This window comes from Embiotoca jacksoni, unplaced genomic scaffold (assembly GCF_022577435.1).
Source record: "Embiotoca jacksoni isolate LCO1_2020_lvr unplaced genomic scaffold, fEmbJac1.0.p SCAF_3, whole genome shotgun sequence".
NCBI lineage: Eukaryota > Metazoa > Chordata > Actinopteri > Embiotocidae > Embiotoca > Embiotoca jacksoni.
This window is the reverse complement of record NW_027185381.1, coordinates 12,639,414-12,665,625: the sequence shown is the minus strand read 5'-3', so window position 1 is coordinate 12,665,625 and position 26,212 is coordinate 12,639,414. Positions and strand designations below refer to the sequence as shown.

At 38.5% G+C, this 26,212-nt stretch overlaps 1 protein-coding gene across 1 annotated transcript; it reads right to left on the bottom strand.

The window, feature by feature from the left end:
- Positions 1-630: 630 nt before the first annotated feature.
- LOC138205809 (mucin-2-like) lies at positions 631-24,929 on the bottom strand. Its single transcript, XM_069162083.1, has 48 exons — positions 24,834-24,929; positions 24,606-24,632; positions 24,247-24,505; positions 24,034-24,148; positions 23,450-23,540; positions 23,254-23,360; positions 22,961-23,171; positions 22,733-22,858; positions 21,666-21,783; positions 21,443-21,581; positions 21,229-21,333; positions 21,053-21,122; positions 20,734-20,871; positions 20,468-20,632; positions 20,290-20,384; positions 20,050-20,176; positions 19,698-19,953; positions 19,184-19,233; positions 18,979-19,079; positions 18,725-18,876; positions 18,478-18,616; positions 18,294-18,401; positions 17,379-17,558; positions 17,056-17,295; positions 16,763-16,919; positions 16,464-16,592; positions 16,075-16,225; positions 15,925-15,968; positions 15,603-15,785; positions 9,339-15,500; positions 8,533-8,711; positions 7,801-7,972; positions 7,434-7,678; positions 7,136-7,319; positions 6,020-6,215; positions 5,750-5,928; positions 5,600-5,669; positions 4,727-4,866; positions 4,607-4,638; positions 4,357-4,519; positions 3,403-3,507; positions 3,257-3,297; positions 3,031-3,153; positions 2,739-2,840; positions 2,510-2,638; positions 2,013-2,052; positions 1,516-1,639; positions 631-1,365 (listed from the first exon to the last, which is right to left on the bottom strand). Exons 1-48 carry the CDS (start codon positions 24,910-24,912, stop codon positions 1,167-1,169), a joined length of 12,447 nt encoding a protein of 4,148 aa, XP_069018184.1. The 5' UTR covers positions 24,913-24,929; the 3' UTR covers positions 631-1,166.
- Between the last annotated feature and the right edge of the window lie 1,283 nt (positions 24,930-26,212).

Here is a 26,212-nt window from a genome sequence, read left to right as displayed (position 1 = left end):
GCAACCCGTCAAAGTCCATAACTGCTTCAAGGCCTCAGATCCCCAGATGCCCAAACAGCCAGCTTGCTAGATGTTTTATGGCGATGTAATTATTTGCAAATGCTGAGTAGTTTGCACAACGAAGGCTATAATATCAATTAGTAAGTTGAGGTGTGACACTTTGTTAAAAGCTTGTTTTATTGCCTTCAATTATTAATTCAATTGTGGCTACACTTTCCAATTACTGGTCATTTCTGTCTCTACTTTGTGAAAAGGCAACTGGCTACATAATGCTGAAAGGTTTGGACGATATGGTTGGTGGGGCCACATGGTAGTCAGAAGCTATAAGCACCTCTATACTTTAACAAAGACAAACAATGAATTAATAGTGTGTTGATTTTACAGTTTGTAGAGTAGATAAATTGTGGAAGTGGACTCAATATACAGTGTATATATATATATGATTGTCAACAATTGACCATAGCCTATACATATCAAGTAATACTTCATAACATCTATGGAATAATGTGTAGATAATTTTTTGTCAAAGGCAAAAAATGAAAAATAATCTTATCCCTACCAATGATGCATCATGCAAATTCAAATCCACAGAAAAAACACCCAGGAAATAAAAACAGACAACACACAATCATCAGTAAACCTGAGTTTTAATGAAACTAAAGACAGAAGTTTGAAAAATCAGATATTAGACAAAGATAGTTTCGACATTCATCATGCTCTTCTTTTTATATATCTAACGGATTATTACGTAAGTGTTTTGTTAGGAAAAATGGCTAACAACAATTTAAAATTAAAATCCATGTTTTACATTTTTCACATTTAGTCAAGTTTAATGTATTTTTTTTAATTTTTGCTACAGTGTAATGAATATCTGAATTCCTATCTGTCTACCATTTACAGTAAAAGGAGGAAAGAACACCTTCTAAGCCTGAAACACCACACCATGCAGTTACTTTTCTTCAAAAATTAAAAGACCCACATTCACACAAATACGTGCTGTCATCATTTGACATCATGTAGAGCTGCCTCTGTTTAAAAGCTTGAGCACAGAGGTGTGTCTTTGGTGGTCAGCACATATGAAGTTTTGTTTGTCTAACAGTTTTTGGAGAGGATTTTTTTAAGATATATGGGTCAGATTTTCCCTTTAATAAAGCTTGGTTTTAAATTTAGCCTTTCATGCCTTTTTTTTTGCCTTTCTGGTACTCTGTACATTTAGCAACTTGGCATCCACATTTGTCAACTGAAATGTAGGTGTGTTTTTTTCTGGAGCCATCCTTGCAGAGCATCTCCACTTCCTTCTTACTGGTGGCCATTTCTTGACAGCAGGAACACGAATGCATCAAACTGTTGCTCTCGGCCGAGTACCTGCAAATAAAAAGTCAGACAGTTGCTGTTAAAAAGCAAACACATATTTAAAAATTGGTCTTCACATTCAAATTGTACAGGTGATTCTTAGCATGATTGAGTAAGTAGTTTGTACAGCATATTCCTCAGATATGTTGTCATAAATCTCACATTGATGAAGACGCTCCACAGGATCCCGCACAGGCTGTGAGCTCCACTGACTCAACCGACTTGCAGTTCTTGGTCTGCAGATATGTGGTGTTCCTGTTCATTTGACAGTTGTAACGAGGAGTACCTGTGAATGACATATTAATATCTTTACATGGAGAACACAGCTGCTGGTAAATCATCATTTCAGTGGCCACCTTGACCACTGAGTGACTGGATGGGTAGATTTTGTAGGACTCAGACTTTAACACATTTAGTGCTGAAAGCATTAGTTGCTTGGTGGGTTGATGGAAAATGTATTTGTATCTCTTTTTTTGTTGTTGAATGCTGTCGTTTGAAGTAAAAACTTGAACACATAGTTTCTGACTCGGAAATTAAAAAACAAAATGTTACTTTTAAAAGGTGTGGATTAGATTTATGGTCTATATGCATAACTGCGTTTAAAAAAAAGAAATTATGTAATTATGTAATCTGAATGTATTTTATCGACTTATACTTACAAGTTTTGCAACAACCATTCTTGTCGTTTTTCTCAGTTCCCTGTAATACAGATGATATGGATTAAAAATATGCAAAAAGACAATGTTAAAACTCATTACATTACAATAAATAAATGGATAAATAAATGCAATACAAAGCTATTTTGACTTCACAATTTATTTTGTGTGTTGGTGTTTCCCTTATTGTTATTTAACCATATACATTAAACCAGAGTATTTATAATTTGATCCCATTTACAGAACTGTTTATTTAAATTTTGCCTTGCACTTCCTGTTTTTGGCCTCTATTTTAAAACCTCAGAGTGCCCCCTTTCCCATCAACTAAAAGTCACATTTCGGAAAGGCGTTGTAATTGCAATTACCCTAAAACAACATTTTGACAGAAAAAAACTAACCCCTCATTCTTGTCATTCAATACAAATTCTGAGTCTTATTAATAGATATTTAGCTGTCAGAAATACAATCTCATGCTCCTTTCAGGACTGGATCATACTCACTGGAACGCAGTTTTCTGAATCAAATTCAGGACATGTTGTTTGGTTTATATAGACAATAAAGTCATCTTTGACCTTATGGCAATTATACTTTGTACAGTTGTCATTTGGTGGGGACCAGGACTGAGATGGCTGTCAGAAGTGTAGAGGAGAGGTAGGTCAATTAGTGAAGATACATTCTCACCAATAATACAATTTGATTCTTAGGGCGGTTCCATTACTTTGCACTTACCTCAATAATTATCGAAGAAGTAAAGTCTGGGATCTCCAAAATACAACTTTTTTGAATACATGATCCACAACATTGTTCAGGTTGATGTACAAGCACATAGCCCTGTATTTGAAAAATGCAAAAATCAATAGGATCTTCAAACAATTAAATATATACATTTACGTTTCTGAAAATAAAGTATGTGATGAAGTGATGTAGATTTAGCACGATCTGTCATTTGAACTATTTCTGTACAATACATAACTTTAATGGCTTCAAAATTCAAAAATGTAAATATTTTATGTAGAAGTACCTCTGCACAGTAATGAGAACACACAATCCGATTACACTCAATCTTGTTCAGCATGCTGCTGGGATCCTGAGTTTCAGTGCAGCTGCATGACTCACAGGGTTTTTTGGAGAAATCTGTACCGGGCTGTATACAATAAAATGCAAAGTCTGAGCCAACTTCATATGAAATATGAGTATAATCTCCATGTCACACATATCTAAAATATACAAAGTATGTTAAGCCTTACCTTGTACTCAGTGTCATTGAAGACACAGACGCCTTTGGGCACTAGAAAAATAATGTTGACGGATAAAATCACATTCAGGTTGAGTTTAGTTTTCAAGTCTTTTACATACATACAATAAATAAATGATACCTATACGCTGAGCTTACCACAGCGATGAACAAGGCAGCAACTATCATTGGAAATGTGGGTCTCCAACTCAAATCCAAGTTTGCACTTCTGTGTTAGCGGTGGACATCTGTTCTTATCACATTCTGTGGGTTGAAAAGTCAGTGAGTATAACATTAACCAAACCAAGAAGACCAAAAATTGTCAGGTGGAGTAAATTAAACTAGACAACAGGCAACACTTGATAAAAGGTGATTTCTAAAATGTAAAAAAATTACTTTTATTTTAAAAGTAGATTTAAAAAATTTAAAAAAACGCCTTTGATAAAACCCATCTTTAAGTCTTTTGACTCTATAAAGAGCCACACGTTGCTGCTTTTACCAGTTATAAAACTCAGGCTTAATAGATTGTCATTTGATGGTGATATTTCTTCATCACAGGTTAAGCACTTGATTTTTATTTGTTCAAATTTAGTATCTGTCTGCTGCTGAGTTGGGGACTTACTAATTTAAGAAAATAAAAACTTTAAACCAATTGAAAACTGTTATAGTACAGGCCAAGATGTCCCTCCTTTTAAGCCATAACACAGGTCAGGTTCCAAAACTGCTAGATCCTACACTTCCCATGATGCAGAGTAACACACGCCGGAATGAGTAAACTGATATTTGATTTTAAAATCAGAGGAGTGACCCTTTAATCATTATTTTAAGTACTATTGGCATTTCTACCATACCTGTATCTGTTAAATCATCTGGGTTTCCTTAGGTTTGTGAAGGGATTAGGTGCTGTTGTAGCAGGTGGGGGGCAGTTATTTGACTAAAAACTTTGCATTTTTACATAGTTTTGAAAAACATTCGTTACCAAACATTGGTAAAACAAAGCTTAAAGTGAAGCTTTAGTGCCTTAGGTACTGTGAAAATATATATAATTATAATGGTAGGGAAAACCCTGAACATTGTGTTGCAGATGTAGGAGCAGTACCTAAAATCACTCACCACATGTCAGTTTCTGACAGCAGTCCACTGTGCGGTTCACCAACACTTCACCTTCCTCGGTACAGGTTATTGGTTCTTGAGTGGGGCACGCGAGAGGCTCACACGTAACAGTGTCCTCATTACAAACACACTGCTGACAGCCACTCTGCCACGGAACACCAGGCTGTTTGATGGAAAAGAATGAATGTCATAAAAGCAACAAATACAATGAATAATGAAAACTGTGCACGGTATGTATTGTAGAATTGACCTCTATAGGTTGGCCATCAGGTCCAGTGCAACCTTAAACAATAAGAACACACAGTTTATTTTTATATTCACTCAATCATAAACATTAGATTCAACAACAGAGACCTGAAGACAGTCTTACAAGAGGAGACACAGATGGTAGAGGTTAAACTGAACAAAATTTTTCCCTCTGGACAGAAACATCCCTCTATGATTCCATCACAAGGCGAGGACTGGTCCTCTCCTTTTCTCTGGCACTGCTGTGTGTTCTTTTCATTGGCTCTAAATATGAAGACAAATGATAATAAACAGGTATTATTATTTCAGAAATAAAATGATAAATTGTGTTTATGCAACACAGACACAATGTACTGCAGGCTAGAGTAGCTAATATATAGGCTTTTTCTTTTGCCCATACCAGCGACATGACTCTAGAGATAGCAGTTCTGGTCAGTCCACCTTGTTGGTTCAGATTGAAAAATCTCAGGAACTATCTGATGGATTCTCATAAAGTTGGGTGATTGGTCATGACATTTTTTACTGATATTTATGGATACCAGATAATGAATTTGAATGACTTTGGAGATCCTCTTTAATTTTTTTAGTACAAATAAAAGGGACATTTCTAGTTTTAAGGATGTTATGACAATTGCAACAAACATTAATATCCCCCTCAGGATAGACTGTAACTACTTCAGTCATTTTATGACTTTTCATTTTCATTTATAGTGCCATCAGAATGTAGAAATGTCTACTTGTCTAAAGAAATACCAAATAACAATAGAAATAATTATATTGCCATTACCTTTACCAAGACTTTGTGTTTAGTGCTAATTAAACAAATTAAATGGTAACAATTTAATGTGAGTGAGACAGAGCTTGTTAATATGAAAACATCTGCATTCAACTGAACAAAAAGTACATCCTCTCACTTGCATGGCTGTATACTTGTTACATTAAAACCTCCTGGCATTATTCAATTTTCTTTATTGTATAAATAGAAATGATTGAGTACCTTGCATTGCAGGTTGTTACAACAGTTGGCCCACAAGGGTTGTAGACGTTACTTTCTGGACATTTATATTCTACAAAAGAGAAAATGGATTTAACATTTAAATGTTAAGAAAACAATAGGTTGTCTTTTACTAAAACAAAACTCTCCTACCACACAGTCCATTTGTAGCACCCCTCCAGTCCACACAGATAGATGATTCAGCACACATTGTGTTGTACGCCTCCAGACTGGAACAGCCCACGGTGGAATTTTGCATGTTGCGATCGTCATATTTACAGGCCTCATAAAACGGATGTGGTGGGAGTACTGAGTGGCATTTCTTAAACACCCTTCACACATAAATGAAAAGAAAGTAGGTTACTCCAGTGATACTGCGAAATGATGACATATTGTGTTCATGTTTATTTTGTAAATTCTTACTCGCTGATCAAAATCTCACAAATAGGAGACGGTGTTTCTGTGGTTGTTGCCGTTGGTGGCGGTGAAGTAGGCAGCTTCTTACAATCTGTCTTATTCTTGTCAGATACATGCCAATCATATCCCATTTCAGAGCATGATGGATGAATCTCACCATTTGGTAATCTGCAGTCATTTTTCCTGTTGTTGTCACATGTACCTTGTGAAAGGAAGATATTAAAATGACAGATATTACAAGCTTACAAGTGGAAAAAGCTCCTGAACACACTGATATGAACATTTACTGGCCACGAGCCTCTCTCAGTCAGTGATAATAAATCAGGCTGGAGTATTTATGGACTCTCAGCTCACTTAGTGGAGGTCTTTTAGTTGCTCTGGTTCTGCAGTTGGAGAAACGGTTGTGATGGGGTTTTGCTGTTCCTGATGTGTGTGTGTGTGTGTGTGTGTGTGTGTGTGTGTGTGTGTGCAGCTACTTGTAAGTGCCAAAGATTTCTATTAGCAATATGTTTTCTTGATAGTTTTTAGTGGGCTTTAAATGCTATGCAGACTGTCACTTCCAGTTTAGTTACTTAGTTTAAATAAGAGTTATTTGTGTGAAGTATGTGTTGAAGAGCAGGTTTGAGCCATCACATGTTGAAAAGTAAAAAATGTAAGTTGTTTTGCTGGTGATAATGTATATCAAACCACCTGTGTAGATGAGAGAATGTGTTTATTTATGTAGACTTGAATATTCTTGTCTTGTGTTGTTTGTTGAATGATGTAGTGACATTATTCAATAATAGTACCAGCACATAATTTATTTCCTGGTCTCTGACCAGACATGTGGCTGTTAAACATACTGAATCAGAAATTATGGAGGTGAGATTAATTTATGAAAGCAACATGGAATCCCATGTTTCTTTCAACATGATCATTTTAACCCTCCCGCTGTCCTCGGGTCAAATTGACTCGCAGCTGTGTTCAACTAAGTTCTATTTTATTTTTATATTTCATATATATACTTGTCATCAATGATCCCAAAAAATATAAAAATAAAATAGAACTTGGTTGAACACAGCTGCAGGTCAATTTGACCCGAGGACAGCGGGAGGGTTAACAGGTAATTGATTATCATCTTACCACACTGTCCCTCGGTGTTGTGGTGGAAAAGAGAAAACGGCAAATCAATGCTGAATAAAAGCCCTTTGAACATCACCACAGCTTCGATTTCCGGGATTTTCAAAAGCATCTCAATTGCTGTACTTGTGATAATGAAGTCTTTGTTAGAGTAGGTTGGGAGGACTCGCTTGCCATTAATGTACACCTAAACAATTGTAACATTATTTACTGTTAGTGAAACATCTTAATAGCCATTGTCTTGACATATTATTTAATATATTTAAGTAATTCAGGTAAAGTTTTTTAAAGCAATATTTACCAAGTTCACAGTCTTTGGTGTTCTCTCCTGTGTAAGAATGATTTCGTAGTCTTTATAATACACGATCAAGGCTTTAACACAGGTCACAAGTCCAGACGCGTCGCAGTTTACATTGTCGATCAGAACACGAAAATTGTGTCGGGGATTAATCTCTTTGATCAGGACATATGTGCAGTTTTCTTGGAAGCTGTAATATTGCCCATCAAATGTTAAATAATGTGGATCTCCCCATCCAGAACAAACACCTGCAAATATCAGATTGAGATTGCATTAAGTATAACATCAAGGAAAAACACTGTATATTTTGTATTTTGCCGATATGTGCAACAGTTTTGTGAAATTTTAAAATGCTTTCATTTGAACTTACATTTGCAGTCGTAGTGGAAACAGCAACCCGTTTCATCATAGACCTTCACTGGTGGAAGCCCATTTTCACAGGTAGGGATCAGTACTGATTTACATGGTACATGTTCTGTGATCACCTTACCCTTGTCACATGTTTCTGTGGAGCAGTTATTTGAAGTCCAGGTTTCACCATTCTGTAAAGGGCATAGTAGTACTTTTAGGCATCTGTTCTGTTAAGGATAGTTTTACCCTTTTATATGTAAGCCCCCAAGGTGCATACAGGCAAATTTTAAAGCATATACATGTATAACTTTATCAAATTTATAGAACTCATTAAGTACTTCTTTGACCACAAGGTTTGCACAAGCTGTTTGAAGAATTGTTTTTGTATAAACTTTCTGTAGCTCTGATGAAAATCAGAGCCATTCTAGGCAAGCTACAGAAGACCGATTCATGTTGCCCAAAATTCAAAGGATTAATGTTTAGCTTGCAAAAATGACTGATTTCACAGAAATTGTATATTGAATTTAGTGTTGTTGAACTTTACCATTGATAGATCTTATCATCGACAACTCAAAAGACCAATGATATTATGCAAAACAAGCATTAAAAGTACATTCACTTTGTTCAAGGCATTTAACAGACCTTGTTTCAGCCTTGAAATAAACTAGGGAAGACAACACTTCAAACATTTTCTTCTTCTATATTCCTATTGATTTTCTTTTCTTGAAAGTATACATATAAATTCAAATACCTTTCTAGGTGGATTGAGATACGAGCAGTCTGGGGGAGGTTTCGGTGGAGGAGTCGTCGTTATGTGAGGTGGAGGAGTAGAGTGACATGGTCTGGCATGCTTTTCAACATTGCAAGTTGAATTGCAATATGCAGTGAAACACGAGCCCGCTCCATCAGTCTTGTTGTAAATGAAGCTACCTACATGAGAATAAATCCAAAGCAGTTCAATTACAAAAAACAACAACTGACATAACAACACTGCAGCCAGTTACAGTGTCTTTGGTAAAAATTTATTTAAAAGGGTGTAAATAACACTGACACGACACCTGTCATAAATATAAAGGTTTATAATTGGGGTGTTATTTAATGACAACTTGACATTACTCTACTGTATACAAAATAAACCCAGAATAAATAGCACTCTGAGTGCTGTTTTGTTTCGGCTATAGTCCCAATAGGGACATGGTGATGACCAACTTTGCCTGTGGTCACTTACATTATAATTCAATTGATCCAGCCAGCCAGCCAGTAAGTCACGACAACATGAATGTGGATAAAAGATATTTCCTGCACTAAATAAAGCCAATTGTGTTTGTTGGTGTGCTACATTTTGCCTGGTCGTAGATCTAAAAGAAATACAAGCTACCTTAAAGGGCAAATTCTGAATATAAACAGGACTTGAATGCATCAACACCTTATAGTTTCAAAGCTCTGCTCTTTTATGTTAAGATTTGCCAGGTTGCATTGTTAAAAATGGTGTAACTATGACTAAAATAAAACAGTGAAAGGATGAACAGCAGCTGATAACAAGAGCACATTGCTTACCAGGATAGAAAATCTGATTCATGTATTTGCAGGAACATAAAGTTATTCTCGCGGATGTTGAAGACTGTCGAGATGATGTCACAGTAGTAGTTTCAAGAGTAGACTTTTTGGTTGTTGTTGTTGTGGTGGGTTGTTCTGTGGTTGTTGTTGAAATGGGTTTTCCTGTGGTTGTTGTTGAGATGGGTTTTCCTGTGGTTGTTGTTGTGGTGGGTTTCTCTGTGGTGGTTGTTGTGGTGGGTTTTTCTGTGGTTGTTGTTGTGGTAGGTTTTTCTGTGGTGGTTGTTGGGATGGTTTTTTCTGTGGTTGTTGTTGTGGTGGGCTTTTCTGTGGTGGTTGTTGGGATGGTTTTTTCTGTGGTTGTTGTGGTAGGTTGTTCTGTGGTGGTTGTTGGGATGGTTTTTTCTGTGGTTGTTGTTGTGGTGGGTTTTTCTGTGGTGGTTGTTGGGATGGTTTTTTCTGTGGTTGTTGTGGTAGGTTGTTCTGTGGTGGTTGTTGGGATGGTTTTTTCTGTGGTTGTTGTTGTGGTGGGTTTTTCTGTGGTGGTTGTTGGGATGGTTTTTTCTGTGGTTGTTGTGGTAGGTTGTTCTGTGGTGGTTGTTGGGATGGTTTTTTCTGTGGTTGTTGTTGTGGTGGGTTTTTCTGTGGTGGTTGTTGGGATGGTTTTTTCTGTGGTTGTTGTGGTAGGTTGTTCTGTGGTGGTTGTTGGGATGGTTTTTTCTGTGGTTGTTGTTGTGGTAGGCTTTTCTGTGGTGGTTGTTGGGATGGTTTTTTCTGTGGTTGTTGTGGTAGGTTGTTCTGTGGTGGTTGTGGGGATGGTTTTTTCTGTGGTTGTTGTTTTGTGTTTTTCTGTGGTTGATGTGGTGGTGGGTTTCTCTGTGGTTGCTGTTGTGGGTTTTTCTGTGGTTGTTGTGTTTGTAATAACTGCATGCGATTGTGTTGATACTGTTGTACTTGTAATGGGATTTGTGTAGGATTTCTCTGTGGTGGTTGTTGTGGGTTTTTCTGTGGTTGTTGTCTTGTGTTTTTCTGTGGTGGTTGTTGTGGTGGGTTTTTCTGTGGTGGTTGTTGGGATGGTTTTTTCTGTGGTTGTTGTTGTGGTGGGTTTTTCTGTGGTGGTTGTTGGGATGGTTTTTTCTGTGGTTGTTGTGGTAGGTTGTTCTGTGGTGGTTGTTGGGATGGTTTTTTCTGTGGTTGTTGTTGTGGTGGGTTTTTCTGTGGTGGTTGTTGGGATGGTTTTTTCTGTGGTTGTTGTGGTAGGTTGTTCTGTGGTGGTTGTTGGGATGGTTTTTTCTGTGGTTGTTGTTGTGGTGGGTTTTTCTGTGGTGGTTGTTGGGATGGTTTTTTCTGTGGTTGTTGTGGTAGGTTGTTCTGTGGTGGTTGTTGGGATGGTTTTTTCTGTGGTTGTTGTTGTGGTGGGTTTTTCTGTGGTGGTTGTTGGGATGGTTTTTTCTGTGGTTGTTGTGGTAGGTTGTTCTGTGGTGGTTGTTGGGATGGTTTTTTCTGTGGTTGTTGTTGTGGTGGGCTTTTCTGTGGTGGTTGTTGGGATGGTTTTTTCTGTGGTTGTTGTGGTAGGTTGTTCTGTGGTGGTTGTTGGGATGGTTTTTTCTGTGGTTGTTGTTGTGGTGGGTTTTTCTGTGGTGGTTGTTGGGATGGTTTTTTCTGTGGTTGTTGTGGTAGGTTGTTCTGTGGTGGTTGTTGGGATGGTTTTTTCTGTGGTTGTTGTTGTGGTGGGTTTTTCTGTGGTGGTTGTTGGGATGGTTTTTTCTGTGGTTGTTGTGGTAGGTTGTTCTGTGGTGGTTGTTGGGATGGTTTTTTCTGTGGTTGTTGTTTCGTGTGTTTCTGTGGTGGTTGTTGTGGTGTGTTTTTCTGTGGTTGTTGTTGTGGTGGGTTTTTCTGTGGTGGTTGTTGGGATGGTTTTTTCTGTGGTTGTTGTGGTAGGTTGTTCTGTGGTGGTTGTTGGGATGGTTTTTTCTGTGGTTGTTGTTGTGGTGGGTTTTTCTGTGGTGGTTGTTGGGATGGTTTTTTCTGTGGTTGTTGTGGTAGGTTGTTCTGTGGTGGTTGTTGGGATGGTTTTTTCTGTGGTTGTTGTGGTAATTTCACAATTGTTTCGGCAGCACTTGACTCGTATTTCATAGTCATAACAAATAGGAGGTGGACCCTGGTCTTTGTTATTACAGATCAGTCCATTTTGTGCGCTACATTCTACTTTTTGACCGACTTCCTTCAAAGATTTATCTTTGAAATATGTGGCTCTACATTGTACTTCCAGAGGTTTTCTGCAAACACTCATGTCTATATCAGTGATGTTTTCTATGGTTTCATAATCTCCACCATTTGTAAAGCTAGGGTAATAATTGTTGATCCAACCTGACCATTTACAACAGACAACAGTTGTTGTTGTTGTTGTGGTGGTTGTGGTGGTAGGTATTTCTGTGGTTGTTGTGGTGGGTTTTTCTGTGGTGGTTGTTGGGATGGTTTTTTCTGTGGTTGTTGTGGTAGGTTGTTCTGTGGTGGTTGTTGGGATGGTTTTTTCTGTGGTTGTTGTTGTGGTGGGTTTTTCTGTGGTGGTTGTTGGGATGGTTTTTTCTGTGGTTGTTGTGGTAGGTTGTTCTGTGGTGGTTGTTGGGATGGTTTTTTCTGTGGTTGTTGTTTTGTGTTTTTCTGTGGTTGATGTGGTGGTGGGTTTCTCTGTGGTTGCTGTTGTGGGTTTTTCTGTGGTTGTTGTGTTTGTAATAACTGCATGCGATTGTGTTGATACTGTTGTACTTGTAATGGGATTTGTGTAGGATTTCTCTGTGGTGGTTGTTGTGGGTTTTTCTGTGGTTGTTGTTGTGGTGGGTTTTTCTGTGGTGGTTGTTGGGATGGTTTTTTCTGTGGTTGTTGTTGTGGTGGGTTTTTCTGTGGTGGTTGTTGGGATGGTTTTTTCTGTGGTTGTTGTGGTAGGTTGTTCTGTGGTGGTTGTTGGGATGGTTTTTTCTGTGGTTGTTGTTGTGGTGGGTTTTTCTGTGGTGGTTGTTGGGATGGTTTTTTCTGTGGTTGTTGTTGTGGTGGGTTTTTCTGTGGTGGTTGTTGGGATGGTTTTTTCTGTGGTTGTTGTGGTAGGTTGTTCTGTGGTGGTTGTTGGGATGGTTTTTTCTGTGGTTGTTGTTTCGTGTGTTTCTGTGGTGGTTGTTGTGGTGTGTTTTTCTGTGGTTGTTGTTGTGGTGGGTTTTTCTGTGGTGGTTGTTGGGATGGTTTTTTCTGTGGTTGTTGTGGTAGGTTGTTCTGTGGTGGTTGTTGGGATGGTTTTTTCTGTGGTTGTTGTTGTGGTGGGTTTTTCTGTGGTGGTTGTTGGGATGGTTTTTTCTGTGGTTGTTGTGGTAGGTTGTTCTGTGGTGGTTGTTGGGATGGTTTTTTCTGTGGTTGTTGTTTCGTGTGTTTCTGTGGTGGTTGTTGTGGTGTGTTTTTCTGTGGTTGTTGTTGTGGTGGGTTTTTCTGTGGTGGTTGTTGGGATGGTTTTTTCTGTGGTTGTTGTGGTAGGTTGTTCTGTGGTGGTTGTTGGGATGGTTTTTTCTGTGGTTGTTGTTGTGGTGGGTTTTTCTGTGGTGGTTGTTGGGATGGTTTTTTCTGTGGTTGTTGTTGTGGTGGGTTTTTCTGTGGTGGTTGTTGGGATGGTTTTTTCTGTGGTTGTTGTGGTAGGTTGTTCTGTGGTGGTTGTTGGGATGGTTTTTTCTGTGGTTGTTGTTGTGGTGGGTTTTTCTGTGGTGGTTGTTGGGATGGTTTTTTCTGTGGTTGTTGTGGTAGGTTGTTCTGTGGTGGTTGTTGGGATGGTTTTTTCTGTGGTTGTTGTTGTGGTGGGTTTTTCTGTGGTGGTTGTTGGGATGGTTTTTTCTGTGGTTGTTGTGGTAGGTTGTTCTGTGGTGGTTGTTGGGATGGTTTTTTCTGTGGTTGTTGTTGTGGTGGGTTTTTCTGTGGTGGTTGTTGGGATGGTTTTTTCTGTGGTTGTTGTGGTAGGTTGTTCTGTGGTGGTTGTTGGGATGGTTTTTTCTGTGGTTGTTGTGGTAATTTCACAATTGTTTCGGCAGCACTTGACTCGTATTTCATAGTCATAACAAATAGGAGGTAGACCCTGGTCTTTGTTATTACAGATCAGTCCATTTTGTGCGCTACATTCTACTTTTTGACCGACTTCCTTCAAAGATTTATCTTTGAAATATGTGGCTCTACATTGTACTTCCAGAGGTTTTCTGCAAACACTCATGTCTATATCAGTGATGTTTTCTATGGTTTCATAATCTCCACCATTTGTAAAGCTAGGGTAATAATTGTTGATCCAACCTGACCATTTACAACAGACAACAGTTGTTGTTGTTGTTGTGGTGGCTGTGGTGGTAGGTATTTCTGTGGTTGTTGTGGTGGGTTTTTCTGTGGTGGTTGTTGGGATGGTTTTTTCTGTGGTTGTTGTGGTAGGTTGTTCTGTGGTGGTTGTTGGGATGGTTTTTTCTGTGGTTGTTGTTGTGGTGGGTTTTTCTGTGGTGGTTGTTGGGATGGTTTTTTCTGTGGTTGTTGTGGTAGGTTGTTCTGTGGTGGTTGTTGGGATGGTTTTTTCTGTGGTTGTTGTTGTGGTGGGTTTTTCTGTGGTGGTTGTTGGGATGGTTTTTTCTGTGGTTGTTGTTGTGGTGGGTTTTTCTGTGGTGGTTGTTGGGATGGTTTTTTCTGTGGTTGTTGTGGTAGGTTGTTCTGTGGTGGTTGTTGGGATGGTTTTTTCTGTGGTTGTTGTTGTGGTGGGTTTTTCTGTGGTGGTTGTTGGGATGGTTTTTTCTGTGGTTGTTGTGGTAGGTTGTTCTGTGGTGGTTGTTGGGATGGTTTTTTCTGTGGTTGTTGTTGTGGTGGGTTTTTCTGTGGTGGTTGTTGGGATGGTTTTTTCTGTGGTTGTTGTGGTAGGTTGTTCTGTGGTTGTTGTTGGGATGGTTTTTTCTGTGGTTGTTGATTCGTGTGTTTCTGTGGTGGTTGTTGTGGTGTGTTTTTCTGTGGTTGTTGTTGTGGTGGGTTTTTCTGTGGTGGTTGTTGGGATGGTTTTTTCTGTGGTTGTTGTGGTAGGTTGTTCTGTGGTGGTTGTTGGGATGGTTTTTTCTGTGGTTGTTGTTGTGGTGGGTTTTTCTGTGGTGGTTGTTGGGATGGTTTTTTCTGTGGTTGTTGTTGTGGTGGGTTTTTCTGTGGTGGTTGTTGGGATGGTTTTTTCTGTGGTTGTTGTGGTAGGTTGTTCTGTGGTGGTTGTTGGGATGGTTTTTTCTGTGGTTGTTGTTGTGGTGGGTTTTTCTGTGGTGGTTGTTGGGATGGTTTTTTCTGTGGTTGTTGTGGTAGGTTGTTCTGTGGTGGTTGTTGGGATGGTTTTTTCTGTGGTTGTTGTTTCGTGTGTTTCTGTGGTGGTTGTTGTGGTGTGTTTTTCTGTGGTTGTTGTTGTGGTGGGTTTTTCTGTGGTGGTTGTTGGGATGGTTTTTTCTGTGGTTGTTGTGGTAGGTTGTTCTGTGGTGGTTGTTGGGATGGTTTTTTCTGTGGTTGTTGTTGTGGTGGGTTTTTCTGTGGTGGTTGTTGGGATGGTTTTTTCTGTGGTTGTTGTGGTAGGTTGTTCTGTGGTGGTTGTTGGGATGGTTTTTTCTGTGGTTGTTGTGGTAATTTCACAATTGTTTCGGCAGCACTTGACTCGTATTTCATAGTCATAACAAATAGGAGGTGGACCCTGGTCTTTGTTATTACAGATCAGTCCATTTTGTGCGCTACATTCTACTTTTTGACCGACTTCCTTCAAAGATTTATCTTTGAAATATGTGGCTCTACATTGTACTTCCAGAGGTTTTCTGCAAACACTCATGTCTATATCAGTGATGTTTTCTATGGTTTCATAATCTCCACCATTTGTAAAGCTAGGGTAATAATTGTTTATCCAACCTGACCATTTACAACAGACAACAGTTGTTGTTGTTGTTGTGGTGGTTGTGGTGGTAGGTTTTTCTGTGGTTGTTGTGGTGGGTTTTTCTGTGGTTGTTGTTGTGGTGGGTTTTTCTGTGGTGGTTGTTGGGATGGTTTTTTCTGTGGTTGTTGTGGTAGGTTGTTCTGTGGTGGTTGTTGAGATGGTTTTTTCTGTGGTTGTTGTGGTGGGTGTTTCTGGGGTTGTTGTTGTTTCTGTGACCGTCAAAACAATACAAGAGTAAAGCTTTTAGCTTCTTTCACAAGGATCAGAACATTGGATATGAAGAAATCTTTCTCACTTAGTCTTATTCTTACCAGGCTTAAAAGTGAAGGGTGTTGTTTTTGTCGGAGTGGGTGTAGTTGTACAAGCCTTCAGGATTACAGTAATAGTTCCATTTACTCCACAATAACCAGTAATACAGGTTCCATCTCCATCGTGTGTTTCATAGACTTTTTGTCCATACTCATATATTAGACCTTTATATGTACAAGTGCAAGCTGGAAAAAAAAGATAGTGCCCTTTAAAAATCTTTGGTTTAATATTTTTGTACTGTCTCTACAGTTAATCTCTATCTTTTATTTTCTCATTCACAACAACCAATCACAGCAACTGCATGATAATGTTTGTCCTACTTACCTTTGACATTATAGCTGCACTCCATCTTTGTTGATGAACAATAACTGAAAGGCAATTGAGGAAAGTAAATTTGTTTTTTAAGAAAAAAAATCAAAGTTATTGCTTTCTTTCAGACCAACTGCAAAATCAGTATCACAGTAAGTGTCCTACCAGTTGTGGCAGTTTTTCTTTCGCGGCATAACTTCTCCTTCTTGATAATACTTCCCGTCATTATCATTGCAGCCACATTCCTCCTTTGACACACATTTCATGGTAATTTCTTCCAAATAAGATCGTTCAGGTGGGCAAGTTGGATAGCAACCTTAAAAAATGTAATATTATTGTAAATTTCAAAACTGGCACAGAAGAAATGCAGGCAGGAAATAGAGTTTAAAGCCTGTGAGTAACTTTGAGGGTCAATGAAAATTCAATAGTATGTCAGTAAATACAGTCGACCTGAAAACACAATCCTGATTGCATCATGGGCTTCACTTGAAAAAAACATTCATAACTTTAGTCTTAACAATGCATACGCTGTCCCTTTTTTTTGTCATCTATACCTTCTAATGCTGGAAGTTGATTGTAGCATAATCCAGAGGGATTCCTGCATGTCTTCATGCATGATCTTCCACAAGGCTCATAGTGCCATTCACACTCTCCATCAGGGTTGTAAAAATCACAGAATAGAGCTAATGAAGGAAAAAAAAGGAATATTATTAAGACAAAGACTACGCAGTCTTGTATGCAAGTTGCATAAGAAAATGTGAGTCATTCTTTATTTGTAAACAGATAATGATAATGATTATATATGTGGATTATGTATTTTTTGTGAAGGTCTCAGAAAGACAAAAGCACTCACGGCAAATGGTGGGAGTTCTCCATTTCACACAGGCTCCAGCCTCATTACAGGCTGCTGCATAGGCTGCCACAGCTGAGCAGAAACACTCACAATCTCCTCCTGTATTGCAGGCACACGTGTCGCTCACACAAGCATCATGATAGTTTTGGGGATTCACCTTTTAGAAACAAGTCATTGTCATCGTAAAAAGTTTTAGGGAGGATTGTTATTCTATAGCTAATTGTACAGAAAATCACAGGTTTAGGAATGACTTTGTTTGTATGTCATGTCACATTGTTTGACAATTTTCTTACCTTTGAATGGCAGGCAGCAAATACTTTACTGTTGATTATGCTGCAGTGTTTTAATGCCCATGCCTGCCTGTGTGAGTACAGACTGCAAAGATTCTTTTGACTGTCGGCATTTGGGCAGGTAGGTGACACTTTCCAGCTATTTCCAAACTCCATGGCTTTGACCACAACTTCCTTGTTTCTGGTGGTGAAATCGTTCTTGATGTTCCCATCATAATTCCCACACAGACCACAGACCTTGCCCTGGGATAAAATGAGAACTAGGTTATTTGTAAAATGACAACCGCATTAAAATTTATTCAACAAATAAATATGTGCTCACCCACCTTGAATCTGGAGCTGAGTTTGATCTTGAGTGTTGTCTTCTTATTCCAAATCAGAACGAGACCATTCTTTGCCTCAATGACAACATATATACCCATAGTGTGGACTTGATAGGGGATGTCCACCCCTTTTTTCTGTTTGATGACTTTGACATTTTCCTCTGACAGAACTATTTCATTGTTCTGGAAGAAGCAAAACAGGCTCATTTGTCATCTTGCATAGTCATTTAAAGATGACCTTAATTGAACAAAATAGTGTATGTGCGGAAGTACATTACATTCACAGAAAATAAAAATTAGACCATATCTTGTGACTTATTATCTCATAATTACAAGATCAGGATTTTATATGACTGTTACTATTAACAGGTTACGAGCCAAACTTTACTTTCCAAAATGCAAACAATTATAGGCCAAAAAAAAAAACGACAAGGCAGTGCTACTCACTGTTTACTGGGACGGGAACAGAAATGCCTCAGAAACTGCCTGAGAATCCTCAAGTTTATAAGATTTATTCAGTATCAAAGTTGTTCACTGATAGTTGCTATTACTTTCAATGGTCCACAGCCAAAGGTAACCATTAATAGCTAATGTGGCGTACTTAATTTTCTAAAACAAATCTAAAACAGGGCTTCATGTTGCGGCACTCAGTGCAGCTCACTGTATCCATGGCCACATTATATGTCCTGTTTGTAAAAAGACATTTCCAAATAATAATTTGTTGAATAACAAAACTCTTATATTGACGTTTAAGCTCATAATGAGTACATTGAAACAGCGGCGCCATCACCCCTGTTCTCCACCTTTCTGACCACCCTTAGCCTTTTCTCATAACTAAGGAATAACTCATAATCATGTGAAAAGGTCTCTTGTTTTTTTCATCTATTGTGAATGTATTGTGCTACCATACTTATGTACCCCTAAGTAGAGCTTGATCGCAGTGGAGCAGATGTTTTCAGTTGTTCCACAGGGGATGCTCTCAGTCAGGACCCTGAAGGTGCCCTCCATATCATCCCCACAGTAATCCTGCAAGACTCGGATGTCAGTATCACAAGATTGACTTTGACAAGTCAAAAAGACTCAATAGAACTTGAGACGATACCTGAGTGAAGATGTAGCCACAGCCCCCATTAAATGCAAATTTCTTTTCATCAAAAGTGATGTAATGCCCTTCTCCATATATAGTACAGGTTCCATCACAGTCGTGATTTGTACACTTCCATTTTCTGCTCTTGCATGTGCTGAGATTTGAAATAATAAAGTTCTTTTAAGTTAAATGTTCCCAATATCAAAAGGTCCCTGCAAAATGTGAACGACACAGTGCTATAACACATCATAAGAAAGCTCACCATGTATTGCAGTCCACAGTGACAGATTCTCCAGGACTATAGGATTCTCCATTATATGGGCAGGGGCAGTCCTCCTCCTTTATACAGCCTCCTTTACCATCTGACAGCAGCCCATCAGGACACACACAGCCTGAGATGCAGTGTTTACTCCCCTATGCAGCATAATAGCAATTTATTTAACATGTGATTCTGTAGCTTTAGTATAAATGTGTAGAGTATTTAACAGCAGTCATGAGCCAGTGTCTCAGTCTTACACATTCTGTGTTCAGTGTCTGGCAGCTGTTTTGGCATTCGGATCCCTTGTCACTTGGCTTTGCACTTGAGCAGTTGAAGAAAACCATTGGATGGGTACATGCTAATAACAAAGACAGAATGTTACACCAATGTATGATTGGTCTTACTAATAATATGCTTTACTTCAGAGTAAACAGTAAGATGAACTGAGCGCTTTGTACCTACATTCACTTATGTGGTTTCCTGTACAGCTTAATTTTCCACCATGGCAGAAGCTGAAGTGCATAGAAAGACACACAAGACAGAGAAGAGATATGAATTTCATCATTGCAGGTTTTTTTTCCATTAGATATAGATAAATATATACACTATTTGCTTACAAACTGTAGCAAAAACAATTTCACCACTGTTAACATACTTTTAGTGGGGAGTGTACAAATATTTGTGGATCCTTTTACACATCTCTTACGAAATTAAATTTCTTTGCACATTTCCGGCTTTATGTACAAATTTATTTCTTGCATATAGTTTCACAACTATCACTACAATAAAGTTGTTTACCAGCTAAACTTAAAGCAATATTTTAGTGCATAATAGCATTTTCTAGTTATTCCTAATTTGACATAAAACCACAATTAGTATTCTTTGTGGTACCTTTGTTAAGCAGTTTAAAATGTCCAACAATAATCATAAAAACATTGTTCTGGTTTAATTTTACTGGAAATATTGAAATCCTCACCAAGTTTGTCCATGGACCTTGATCCTCTGCCCAGAGTGCGCCAGACTGTCTCCTACATGACAGGAGCATTGTGAGGCTGACACACACTCTCCCTTCTCATTGAGATAGGTTCCTTCAGCACAGCCGCAGCCATCAAGTGGGGTAAAGTTAGCCTCACATGTTAAGTCTGACTGACTAAGAGATCGGCAAGTGCGACCACAGCTTGTCATCTGGTAGTCATACACAAAAGTAGAAGGGCAGCCAGTTGTGTATTTCTCTGTTGAAAGAAGTAAGGATCACCCGGTGAATCAACACAATCAAATAAATACAAATTGAATGTATAAAGAAATTTGTTAATTTGGGTTAAATTTACGGCACATGTTGTTCCTCCATCCATTCAGGAAAACACCCTCAGCGGCACATGCATGGACATAGGCAGATATGGCAGCACACATACACTCCTCACTGTTTTCACAGGTGCAGGTGTCATAAATACAAGACTGCAGACAGAAACAGCAACCAGATAAACAAATAGATGAATTACGCACTTGATGAATATGTAAATTAAAATAAATATATACACACAGATTAGAGCGTGAAGAAGATTGCTTACAGTTTCATAGATGTCTGGGTTTATTTCAGGATGGCACTGTGCAAAAATCCCTTTTGGGTCTGATACCAAGGAGCACCAGTGATTGGCATATTTCTCTACAAAAAGAAATAAACATGTTTGATGTTAGGGCTTTGTGAGGAGTGATATTAAAATATACAGCACGAAGTCTGTGACCTACCCTTGTCTACACTCGAAGCGCAAGGGTCACTCAGTATGTTTGTCACATCAGGGCAGTTTGTTTTGGTCTTCCATGTGTTGGCAAAAGTCCCAGCCGTTCCCTCAACCAATCCATTTGTGGTTCTGAAGTCATCAACTTCAACATCATTAAAATCTCCACAAAGACCTGCGTAAAGATTTTGATATGTTGACTCAATTGTCGTTAAAATACTGCAAAAGGTTTATACCTTACACTTTAATCAAAACCTCTCAAGATTTAAAACGTACCGTTGAGCTTTCCTTTATTGGAAACACTGGCTTTGATGTAGACCTGCATAATAGGCGTGAGCTGAATCTCAAGCTCAAGCCCGTATGTGGTTTGGATTACAATAAAGAACGTAGATGGGCTGAAGATTGTGACGTCATCTGTAATGAAAGAAAATTCACATTAACAAGACTAAAGAGTTTTAATTTTTACATTACATTTACATTTACATTACATTTCATTTAGCTGATGTTTTTATCCAAAGCGATTTGAGCAAACTAACTGACAGTATACTTTGTGATTTTAAAAAAGAAGACATACCAAAAAGAAACAACCACTCACCCATGAAAAGCGGAAGCTGGGAGACCATTTTGTTGTAAAAGATGTGTCCATTGGCTTCAATGACAATCATCTGCAGGACAAAGTGAGTTGGTATATGAACTCAAAATTGTGAACCCTTTCCTGCAGATATTACATGGAGAGAACAATGTAAATATGCTTTCATTCATGTATTTTACCATGTGTTTCGGCAGTAGTAGAGTGAGTGCAGTCAGGCAAGTTGATTTATCAGATTTTTCACATTTGACCAAGTCGCCAAGGACACTGAAAGTCCCATTAGTTTCCTAAAGCCAAGAGAAGACAAATACACCTAATTACAAACTATTTTCTTACATTTATTGTAATTTTGCTTTTGAATTAAAGAATGAATTAATTTAAGTCTGAATGGCTCACCTTGGAGAGAACATATGAACAGTCTCCGTGGAAAGTATACACTTTATCGTCGTAGGTGGAGATGTGAGAGCCACCCAGGATGGAGCAGACACCAGGACAGTCGTTAGCCTTACAGCTCCACTGACCCAGGGTACAGTTGCTATCAAGAGAGGTCAGTCAGTTCAACTGGACAAACTTTATTAAAACACATGTTGTGAATGTGAACATGATATAAAAAAATTACCATTCTCGACATGGACTTGAATATGATTCCCCAGGGTTGTAGGTCTTGCCATTGTGTAAGCAGGAGCACCGGTCAACAGCAACACACCCACTTTGAGTGATGTCATCAAAGACAGTTCCTGGGAGGAAATGTAATGATGTAATTAGTCTTTGGCCAACAGTAAATACACACAACGCAAACCCTGTAAGAGTCATACATGTGTGGGAGGTGCAGAGTACACGCAAATTAACAGATCATTTCTAACAATGTTTTTGATGCATTATTCAATGTGTATGGGATCAGTGATACCTGTACACATTGTGCATACATTTATTGGTATGATTTTATTCTTTTTTTAATCTTAATCTTTTATCTTGAAAATAAAATTGTGAAAATAGAAGATTTCAGCCTTCAGCATCCACACACTACTGTTATGACGCAAATAGGCTAGTCAAAGTTTTATAGTGGTGTAGTGTTGGTAACTTTAGTAGAACCCTCCCTCCTCCCCCTTCATGAATCAGAAAATTGTTCTTCATTGCTCACAAGACATACGTGTACACGTGCGAACCTAGACATTAAAGGTAGCCTCCAAGAGGCTACTACACTGGATGTCATAAAAATATATATAACTCAACAGGCAAACTCTTGAATATATCTACTTATTACTGCCCAAAATCAAAACTGCATTAAATTCAAGGATTTTGGTCAGATTTCATTATCAGTTACCTAACAACTTTCATTATTCATTTGCACAGATCATTGGAAAATGTGCACCTGATTGTGGCTAAAGCTGCCCATAATTACTGAAACTATAATGTACAACAAAGAGTGTCAAGTCGAGACAACAATGATGCATGTATAAAAGTGCTAATCTAACAATGTTAACATGGTAAAATGACCTCAGTACATTGATTATATAGCCATTACATAATAACCCCAAAAGCAGGGGCTTTGCCAATAATTAATTTCAGCACATAATTCCCTGTAAAAATATAATGTTATTGATGTGAAGGAATGTGAAACTATTCCTTAAACTGTATTTTAATAGCACAAATTACTGGTGTATGTTTTAAAACCCGGACACTCACCAAATGGACAGAAGCATCCATCTATGCAGTGCTCATCGCATATTTGGCTTCTCTGGAGATCGCTGCAGGTGTCCGTGCAGGGACTACCACATTCCTTATACTCCATGTTAAAAGGGCACGTTTTTGCTATTCAAAACACAAAAATCGCAATTTAAATTAGAAACACTTTTTCTGATGTATCTACAACAAAAAGCATTGAAAATGCATAATCCTTGTTCCTGCTCTTACCACAGAGTTGGTCGGTCTTCCATTGCTGTGGTGTGCCGCCTACATGAGCACACTGACGGGAGTACTCTGATATGGTTGAACATAAGCAAGTACTGCTGCTGTTACAGTAACACAGGTCTTTCACACAGGCTTTAATGAAGGAGTCGGTATCAATCAGGTCTTGACAGCTGAGGAATGCAGGTCCAGTCAGCAGGTTCTCACACATCTCCACCTGTAGGGCACAGTATTCAATGTCCTGTGTTTAGATTATAATGTCATTTCAAATCCTTCTTAATATTGCCATTTCCACACACCTGGTTTACACAAGTCTGCGTGGCTGGAGAGGAAACTGCTTCACAATTTTCAGTGGGACCATTGATCTTCCATTCCTCCGCATATTCTTCAGGACTCACAGAATCTCCTGTTTCAAGAGAAAACGGATATTGCAGCCAGTTTGAAGGCCGATTTGTGCACTTCAAATTATTTTAAGCTTTAGCCTTGCGTATTTACCTGATTGGATGAACTCATCATACATTTGGACTTCATTGAAGTCGCCACACAGGCCACAGGTTTGATTCTTGAATTTTGCATCCAGCTCAATCTTAAAACCAGAAAAAAACTGGGTTTTAATCATTTGTAGAAATAAAAATGACGTGTACAATTTTGCCTGGCACCACTTGAGCACAGTAGTCTGGTGAAACTGCCTCTCCTTTTGTGTTCAACTATGTTGGACGAGAACAAAAAGTTTGAACATCCACAACACAACTTGGCAAACATCATCTGATGATTTGTTTCAGTATCAAGCAACTGGACTTTTGTGAGTCAGAGAATTGAGGAAATTCTTCTCAGTAACATTTATACATTTCTAGCATACCGAAGGCATTGCTTAACACACCAGCGTTTCACTGGTACTGATACTTTATTGAAATTTCAATGGCACAATGCATCAGGATAGGTTTCAACATCATGTTGCCAATATATGTTTTTTTTTTTTTTTTTTCATCTCATACGGTGGTCAATATAATTTATTTATTATAGATAAGTTCTTTCAGGTCATACATAGTATATAACAAAGAAAATGTGAACACACATACCCAGAGGGAGTCTTCTTCATTCCACATGATGACCAAACCGAGCTTTGCCTCGATTTTAACATGGGACACAGTTCTTTCTATAGAAATGCCAGCCTGGCTGAATGGTAAAGTCACACTATAGGGAACAAATAAATCACCACAGATAACATTAACCATCAGTGTAAACAGTACATCAGCTGGTAATGAAAACTCCCATTATCAAAACAGACTCACAGTTGATCACTGACTTTGATGGAAGTGCTGGCTAACTCCAACACGACTCCCTCCAGTTTCATCATGATTTTCTTAATGGTGGTAACTCCATCTATCTCCTGTCGCTGCAGCTGGATATTAAAATCCTCGTAGCTGCTCTTACACTGGGATGCAAGGACGAAGTTGCAAGGGGAGGGAAGATTGAAGAAATCTCCATCAAAAGTCTTGAAGTGGTAGTTTCCCCATGTGCTGCAGAATTGGTTGTTGTGAGAGGATCTCACTTGTCGTTTGTGGAGAAAGAAACATTCATTACTCAAAGTTCAAAGTGTAAATGATGTTTAGATTGTTGTCTTTCATGTCTGAAAAAAACAAATTATTACCTGTAATTACTGGCATTTTGGACATGACTTAAAAAAAGAAGAAAAGCATTTACATTAGAACTGAACATAATGTTAGACAAAAGCAGACAATGTTGTACCCAGTAAGAAACCAATATTTCACAAAGAAAAAGCAAAGACTTCATTAATTTGATTAAATGTTGTTTCAGGGATTACAGTCTTAGCACTGTCATGTCTGCAGCTCTCATTGTGTCCCATTAATGTACGTACCAATTGAAGCTGCAGATAGTCCAAGACAGAGGATGAGCCACGGTATCACCCGTCCAAGCAGCATCCTGACTGCTTCCATGATCCTTGAGTAGTCCCTGAGGGGGTTAGTTGAGCCAACTGGTAACACAGAATCAAGATCATGTAATATAGTGTGCTGGGTGTTTGCAGTTTAGGAGGAGCAAAAGTGTCATTCTGGATGTCAACCTTTGTGATTTTTGTCTCCATGAAGATCACACCCATGATAAGGGTTCTTATGACAACACTTAATTTACAATTTATCAGTGTCTCTGTCATGAAGCTTCCTGTTACTCTCCCTCTCTCTCTCAGGTTTCAAAGCTCCATCCATTTTCATGTTAATCTTTTAAACATCAAGAATGTCTTTTTTAATTGAACTGCAATACAGTTGCAGTTGATGAGTAATTTTATGGCATGTTTTAATTATTGGATACTTTTATTCAGGTCCTGGTTTTTATGAGAGGAAGATGCCTATTCAAACATGAATTGCTTACTTTTCTCACTGAAGCAGAGCATTTTGAGCTGTGGGTTGTGCCTCCATATGTACTAAGGACACGAGATGATGTAAAGTAAATCCAAAAATAATCAGACCGAACATTGACCAAACATTTGCTAAAGACTCACAGACCTGAGATGTTTCGGAATCTAGCATGTCTGCTTTTCCTGACCAGACAGCATTGTTTATGCACAGTGAACCTTAATATTTGCCAATACAGATGATCTAATGTAACGATGTGTCTTTTGGATTAGACCGTCTTCATAAACTTACAACACAGAGTGGAAAAGTGGGGTTGGTCAGACTCATGTCATTTTTGAGGCTTGCTTTCCATTATGATGTGTATACCAGAGATTGTATATAAATGTTGACGTAGTTTCTGGGTCAGAAAAAAAATATGCCAGTGCGGAAGTCCCTTAAAGCGCAATATCACCAAAGGCCGCAAGGGGTTGGCTCCAAAAAGGCTCTGGTTTTATCGACTCCCAATCAACTTTTCTCATGAAATACAACATCAAAATTGTTTTCCACTAGTCATTATAGTGTAATTTGATAAAGTCCTTATTAGTTATCTGGCGGTCTAAAAATAATACCATCATTAATTACACATTAGGCCTCGAAAAGCCTAATTTTTGGGGCGTGTCTGTTTGATTGACAGAACTGTGGTGTCTGTATACATACTAAATGTTTGCATGTTAATATTACCATTGGGAGCATGTTAGCAGGCTAACGTTAGCAGTTAGCTCAATGCACCTCTGTAAAGAGCCTCTCAAAGATATCTGCATGGCTGCAGAGTCTGTCATGTTTATAGATGCTTCCTCTCTCCTGCCTGCATTTCTATGACATAAATTACTATACAATTTTTGACTTG